The sequence below is a fragment of the Triticum aestivum genome, chromosome 6A, assembly GCF_018294505.1.
Source record: "Triticum aestivum cultivar Chinese Spring chromosome 6A, IWGSC CS RefSeq v2.1, whole genome shotgun sequence".
In the NCBI taxonomy this organism is placed as follows: domain Eukaryota; kingdom Viridiplantae; phylum Streptophyta; class Magnoliopsida; order Poales; family Poaceae; genus Triticum; species Triticum aestivum.
Window position 1 is genome coordinate 472,580,951 of NC_057809.1, and position 7,872 is coordinate 472,588,822.

General features: G+C 49.0%; 1 protein-coding gene across 1 annotated transcript; it reads left to right on the forward strand.

The window, feature by feature from the left end:
• Window positions 1-5,359: 5,359 nt before the first annotated feature.
• On the forward strand, window positions 5,360-7,435 carry LOC123127966 (amino acid transporter AVT3B). The gene has a single exon (XM_044547845.1). The coding sequence runs from the start codon at window positions 5,579-5,581 to the stop codon at window positions 6,842-6,844; it is 1,266 nt and encodes a 421-aa protein (XP_044403780.1). The 5' UTR covers window positions 5,360-5,578; the 3' UTR covers window positions 6,845-7,435.
• The last annotated feature ends 437 nt before the right edge of the window (window positions 7,436-7,872 follow it).

Genomic DNA, 7,872 nt, shown 5'->3' on the forward strand with positions numbered 1-7,872 from the left:
TTGTTGATTCAAAATGATGTAGAATTTCTGGAAAGCATAAATGGTTGTTTGAAGAGTGATTTTCAAAGGAAGACCTGGACAAAGCTGCTTACATATTGGGCATCAGGATCTATAGAAATAGATCAAGACGCCTGATGATACTTTCAAGGACGCACACCTTGACATGTTTTTGAAAGAGTTCAAAATAGATCAGTCAAAGAAGGGGTTCTTACCTGAGTTGTAAGGTGTGAAGTTGAGTAAGACTCAAAGCTTGACCACGGCAGAAGAAAGAGGAAGGACGAAGGTCGTCCCCTATGCTCTTGTCATAGGCTCTATACGGTATGCCATGCTGAGTACCGCACCTGATGTGTGCCTTGCCACATGTGTGGCAAGAGGGTACAAAGGTGATCTAGGACTGGTTCACCAGATAGCGGTCAAAATTGTCCTTAGAGGAATAAGGAAATGTTTCTCGGTTATGGAGGTGATAAAGAGTTCGATGTAAAGAGTTACGTCGATGCAAGCTTAACACCTATCCGGATAGCTCTGAGTAGAGATACCGGATACGTATAATGGAGCAACAATTTGGAATAGCTCCAAGTGGGACGTGGTAGCAGCATCTACGATATGACATAAAGTTTTGCGAAATACATAGGGATCTGAATATGGCAAGACCCGTTGACTACAACCTCTCTCACAAGCATAACATGATCAAACCCAGAACTCATTCAGTATTAATCACATAGTGATGTGAACTAGATTAGTGACTCTAGTAAACTCTTTGGATGTTGGTCACATGGCGATGTGACCTGTGAGTGTTAATCACATGGTGATGTGAACTAGATTATTGACTCTAGCGCTGGGAGACTGTTGGAAATATGCCCTAGAGGCAATAATAAATTAGTTATTATTATATTATATTTCATTGTTCATGATAATTGTTTATTATCCATGCTAGAATTGTATTGATAGGAAACCCAGATACATGTGTGGATACATAGACAACACCATGTCCCTAGTAAGCCTCTAGTTGACTAGCTCGTTGATCAATAGATGGTTACGGTTTCCTGACCATGGACATTGGATGTCGTTGATAACGGGATCACGTCATTAGGAGAATGATGTGATGGACAAGACCCAATCCTAAGCCTAGCACAAAGATCGTGTAGTTCGTATGCTAAAGCTTTTCTAATGTCAAGTATCATTTCCTTAGACCATGAGATTGTGCAACTCCCGGATACCGTAGGAGTGCTTTGGGTGTGCCAAACGTCACAACATAACTGGGTGGCTATAAAGGTTCACTACAGGTATCTCCGAAAGTGTCTGTTGGGTTGGCACGAATCGAGACTGGGATTTGTCACTCCGTGTAACAGAGAGGTATCTCTGGGCCCACTCGGTAGGACATCATCATAATGTGCACAATGTGACCAAGGAGTTGATCACGGGATGATGTGTTATGGAACGAGTAAAGAGACTTGCCGGTAACGAGATTGAACAAGGTATCGGGATACCGACGATCAAATCTCGGGCAAGTACAATACCGCAGGACAAAGGGAATTGAATACGGGATTGATTGAATCCTCGATATCGTGGTTCATCCGATGAGATCATCATGGAACATGTGGGAGCCAACATGGGTATCCAGATCCCGCTGTTGGTTATTGGCCGGAGAGTTGTCTCGGTCATGTCTGCATGGTTCCCGAACCCGTAGGGTCTACACACTTAAGGTTCGATGACGCTATGGTTATTAGGAAGACTTGTATGTGATTACCGAATGTTGTTCGGAGTCCCGGATGAGATCCCGGACGTCACGAGGAGTTCCGAAATGGTCCGGAGGTAAATATTTATATATGGAAAGTTGTTGTTCGGGTTCCGGGAAAAGTTTGGTTTTTTCCGGTATTGTACCGGGAAGCTTCCGGAAGGTTCCGGGGGATTCCGGAGGGGTCCGGAGGTCCGGAAAATGTTCCACCACGTCCAATACAGCAGCATGGGCTGTAGGGGGGGCGCCCTAACCTTAATGGGCCAAGGGCACCAGCCCCCCCCCAAGGCCCATGCGCATGGGAGAGGGGAAACCCTAAGGAGGAGGGCCTCCACTTGACTTGGGAGGCACTCCTTCCCCTCTTGGCCGCCGCCCCCAACCCTAGATGGGATCTAAGGGGGGCCGGCCCCCTCTCTCCCCACCTATAAATAGTGGAGGGGTGGGAGGGCGGCCACACCCTTGAACCTGGCGCAGCCCCTCCCCTCCAACACCTCTCCTCCGCGTGAGCTTGGCGAAGCCCTGCCGGAGAACTGCCACTCCATCATCACCACGCCGTCGTGCTGCTGTTGGACTCTCTTCCTCAACCTCTCCCTCCTCCTTGCTGGATCAAGGCGCGGGAGACGTCTCCGTTACGTACGTGTGTTGAACGCGGAGGTGCCGTCCGTTCGGTGCTAGGATCATCGGTGATTTGGATCACGACGAGTATGACTCCATCAACCCCGTTCACTTGAACGCTTCCGCTTAGCGATCTACAAGGGTATGTAGATGCACTCTCCTTCCCCTCGTTGCTGGATTACTCCATAGATTGATCTTGGTGATGCGTAGAAAATTTTAAATTTCTGCTACGATCCCCAACACGAAGACGTTTGACTACATCAATCGCGTTACTTAACGCTTCCGCTTTCGTTCTACGAGGGTACGTGGACGAACTCTCCCTGCTCGTTGCTATGCTTCTCCTAGATAGATCTTGCATGATCGTAGGAATTTTTTGAAATAATGCGTTCCCCAACAGGTGATGTGTTACGTAACGAGTAAAGAGACTTCTCGGTAATGAGATTGAACTAGGTATGAAGATACCGACGATCGAATCTCGGGGAAGTAACACACCAATGGACAAAGGGTTTTACGTATGTTGTCATAACGGTTCGACCCATAAAGATCTTCGTAGAATATGTAGGAGCCAATATGAGCATCCAGGTTCCGCTATTGGTTATTGACCCGAGAGGTGTATCGGTCATGTCTACATAGTTCTCGAACCCGTAGGGTCCACACGCTTAACGTTCATTGACGATATAGTATTATATGACTTATGTGATTTGGTGACCTAATGTTGTTCGGAATCCCGGATGAGATCACGGACATGACGATGAGTCTTGAAATGGTTGAGAGTTAAAGATTGATATATAGGACGATGAAATTCAGACACCGGAAGTGTTCCGGAGGGTACTGGGTACATTTCGAGTTACCGGAAGGGGTTCTGGGCACCCCCGACAAAAGATATGGGCCTTATGAGCGAAGAGGGGAAACACACCAGCCACAAGGGGCTGGTGCGCCCCCATATGGGCCGGCCTAAGTGGAGAAGGAAAAGGGGAGGAGGAAAGTAAAGAGAGGGAATAGGATTCCCCCTTCCTTTTTTCGAGGAACTATTCCCCCTTCCTTTCCCCTCACCCCTCTTTCCTTCCCCCTTTCGTATACAAGGAAGGGGGGGCGCAGGGCAAGACAGGGCCCCTAGGGGGCGGCGGCCAAGCCCTAGGCCGCCCTGGTTGCCTTCCCTCCCCTCCCACCTATATATATGTGGGGAGGGGGCACGTCACAAGCACACAACATCAATTGTTAGTCGTGTGCAGCGCCCCCCTCCACAGTTTACACCCCCGGTCATATTCTCGCGGTGCTTAGACGAAGCCCTGCGCGGATCACTTCACCATCACCGTCACCACACCATCGTGCTGACGGAACTCATCTACTACCTCAACACCTTGTTGGATAAAGAAGGCGAGGAACGTCATCACGCTGAACGTGGTAGAACTCGGAGGTGCCGTACATTCGGTGCTTGATCGGTCAGAGCTGGAAGAAGTTCGAGTACATCAACCACGTTGTCAAACGCTTCTGCTTTCGGTCTACGAGGGTACGTGGACACACTCTCCTCCTCTCGTTACTATGCATCTCCTATATAGATCTTGCGTGAGCGTAGGAATTTTTTTGAAATTGCATGCTACGTTTCCCAACATATCCCTCATTTTCTTTTTAGTCTGCCTATTAGGTTTTTCTGAAGTCAAACTCTCCAAAGTTTTAGCAAGTTTATATAAAAATATAAACATTCACAATATAACATCAAGATCGTTAGATTCCATGAAATAAATTTTGATATTATATTTATTAGGTGCTATAGAAGCTTATACTTTTTATACATCAACTTGGTCAAACTTTGCAAAGTTTAACTTGAGACAAATCTAATGCACAAAGTAAGAGAAAAGGAGGAGGGGGAGTATATACTCTTACAAAGACCCGAGTTGGTGATGATTTATTCACACTCAAAGATTAGATTTTAGTTGTCAAGAAATTATTTGCCACAATTATGATATATTTTATGAAGTAGGTAGATGTATCGGGATCTTTTGATTATTATTTTTGATAGAAAGACTATAAGGGAACCCCCTACAGTATAATTGATGCAACAAACCCAAATTGCAAGTACCAAGCCTTGAACCTGGGTGGGTGGGAAGACACCAGCCCCTTCCCACCACTAGGCTATGCCTTAGTCTGCAATATTTGATTTGATTATTTGATTTGATTGATTTATGTTTTGAGATATTGTTTTATTTGCCCAAAGTTTAACTTGCTCGTGCAATAGAAAAACACTTCTATATCAAGTATATCAGTATATGAATTATGTAGCAATGTATGAATATTTGACCGCGGAATCGAACCGTCTGTTTTAAGAAAAGAAAATGTAAAGCATATACGAACACAAGAACAATGTGAAACTACCATGCACGACAACGTGGGAGAACACGGCTTACTGAGAATTATATTAGTCATAGCTAACTACCCATGCGTTGCAACTGGAGCATACATATTGTAGTGGTTCAACATCAATTTTGTATGACATATACATTGCACACATCATATGATTTAATTTGATTTGTGTATGGATAGAGGAAGTCAAAGAAAATTTTGATTTAGGTGAAGTTTTGGTAAGATTTGATTTGATTTGGTTTAAGTATGGATAGATGCAGATTTTTTTTATTTAGTAAAGATTTGGTTTGACTTGATTGAGTTAATGCAAGACGTTAGCTTTGTAAAAGTACCATTTGATTTATATTGTTCCAAGTTACTCTGAGAAATATTTGGGAAATTTCGAAAATATAAAAAAAGGAAGAAAATGCTCCTAGCTGTGTGCAGGCTGTACGATTTCACACGAGAACACGTGGCCGTCAAACGCATACAACAATCTTGGTAGGTGCTGTACTACTCATACACCGCCACGCGCTTCCAGGTGGTCCCGGGGGGCGCAGAAAACAAAACATGCTCATGGACCACGCCCATGATATTTTCCCACGATTTTTTGGCAAAATATTTTCCCACGATGGCAGGCCATCCTCTCCTCTCTACAAAAGCACCGGCAACCCCCCCGGAGAGGGAGCCCGCAGCCACTCCTTCCTCATCGGTTTCCTCCGCCGCGAGATCGCCCGTTTTCTCTCGATACTTCCGACGACCGGAGCGGAAGACGAATACAAATCCCGTCGAATTCGCCTGTTCGTCGTTCCATCTTCTGCCTCCCTCTATCTGTGTGGTGGTCACCCAATTCGTTTGTGTTAATCTCGATTCAATCGCCCGCGCGCCATGGGATTGGGGAGCGACGCGAGCTCGTCGTCGTCGCGGCTGGACTCGGCGCCGCTGCTGCCGCACCACAGCGCCGAGGGGGGGCACCTGTCGTCGCAGCCCAAGACCTTCGCGAACGTGTTCATCGCTGTGGTCGGCGCCGGCGTGCTGGGCCTGCCCTACACGTTCTCGCGCACCGGCTGGGCCGCGGGCTCCATCCTGCTCCTCTCCGTCGCGCTGCTCACCTTCTACTGCATGATGCTGCTCGTCGCCTGCCGCCGCCGCCTCGCCGACGACCACCCGAAGATGCTCTCCTCGTTTGGGGATCTGGGGGACGCCGTGTTCGGCGCGCCCGGCCGCCTCGCCGTGGACACCATGCTGGTGCTCAGCCAGGCCAGCTTCTGCGTCGGGTACCTCATCTTCATCTCCAACACCATGGCGCACCTCTACCCCGTCTTCGCCCCCTCCTCGAACGTCTTCCTCTCCCCTAAGGCGCTCTTCATCTACGCCATGCTGCCGTTCCAGCTCGGGCTCAACTCCATCAAGACGCTCACGCTCCTCGCGCCGCTCAGCATCTTCGCCGACGTCGTCGACCTCGGCGCCATGGGGGTCGTTGTTGGCCAGGACGTGTCGACTTGGCTCGCCGCGCACCCACCCGTCGCCGCGTTCGGCGCCCCCGCCGCGCTCCTCTACGGTGCGGGCGTGTCCGTGTACGCCTTCGAGGGCGTCTGTATGGTCCTGCCGCTGGAGGCGGAGGCCGCGGACAAGAAGAAGTTCGGCGCCACGCTCGGGCTGTCCATGGCGTTCATAGCTGTCATGTACGGGCTGTTCGGCGTCATGGGGTACGTCGCGTTCGGCGACGCCACGCGCGACATCATCACCACCAACCTCGGCAGCGGGTGGCTGTCGGCCGCCGTGCAGCTGGGGCTGTGCATCAACCTCTTCTTCACCATGCCGGTGATGATGAACCCGGTGTACGAGGTCGCCGAGCGCCTGTTCCACGGAAAGCGCTACTGCTGGTGGATGCGGTGGGTGCTCGTGGTCACCGTGGGGCTCGCGGCCATGCTTGTGCCCAATTTCACCGACTTCCTCTCCCTCGTGGGGAGCAGCGTCTGCGTGCTGCTCGGGTTCGTGCTGCCGGCCACCTTCCACATCAAGGTGTTTGGCGCCGAGATGGGCTGGGTTGGGGTTCTCAGCGACGTCCTCCTGGTGGTGCTCGGCCTCGTGCTCGCCGTCTTCGGCACCTACTCGTCGCTGGTGCAAATCTTCCACTCTTCCAGCGCTTAAATTCCGGTATTCGCCGAGGATTAATTTGCTCGGTGCATTGGCTCTCTCATCCACGCTGGTTAAGCTCTCGCGTAGTAGTTTTCCACGCTACCAGAAGGGGATCAGCGGATCAGAGAGGAATTGCTTGGCTCAGCTATTTGTTGATCTGGGAAATGGATTCGCGTGCATTCGTTGGGAATTCTTGTTCAGATTGTTAGTATGAGATACTACTAGTTGATTGGAGGCATGGAGAAATCTGTATGGTTTTGCTACGACAGATTCCGATCATGTCTGCCCATAGCATTCTTCTACTCTGTTCATGTCCTAGATGTTCCAGCTGCAGTGCATATGGAATGGATGAAAGGACACGAATTTCAGCATTATAGTTACTCGTGCGTCGTAGTGTCAGCGTGCAAGATTGTGTCTTGTGTGTGGTTAATTGGGCTAGGCAAGCAATTGGGACGACTTACATTGCTTGTCAAAGCACCATTACGTGATACTCCTAGCATAAACATTGTATACGTTTCGAACTGTTGTACTATGTCCCAAGCAAGCAACGCAAGCTTGTAAAGGGTCCTGAAGGAATAAAATTGGAACAATGAATTGCTTTTATTTGACTTTGTCCATTGTTTCATGACAGACGTTCCTGAGAGAGTTCTATTACGGCATCGATCAATTGGATTTGAGATTCGCATCACGGAATATTACGAGTTCTCATGACATGATATTTTTGTGCTGATCTATTTACATTCTGCAAGCAGAAGGAACAGGGAAAGCCCGGAAGAAGAAAAAAGAGGACGCAGACCAACCGTGCAAGCTGCGGTAGCCCTGCGTGGTCGGTCAGTCGTCCTCACGTACCAGGCGAAGTATCTCTTCTTATCTTCTCCCCTGCGCCTTCCGTCACTTTTCTCTCGTCGCTTCTACCTTTTTTATCCAGGCAAAAGCACAACGTCGTTATCATAGCGCAACGATCCAAGCTGTTGCTGTCGTCCGGATTAGAGCTTATCTTTCAGCCATTCGACGGCTTCCGCTGAACGGCGACGTTTTTC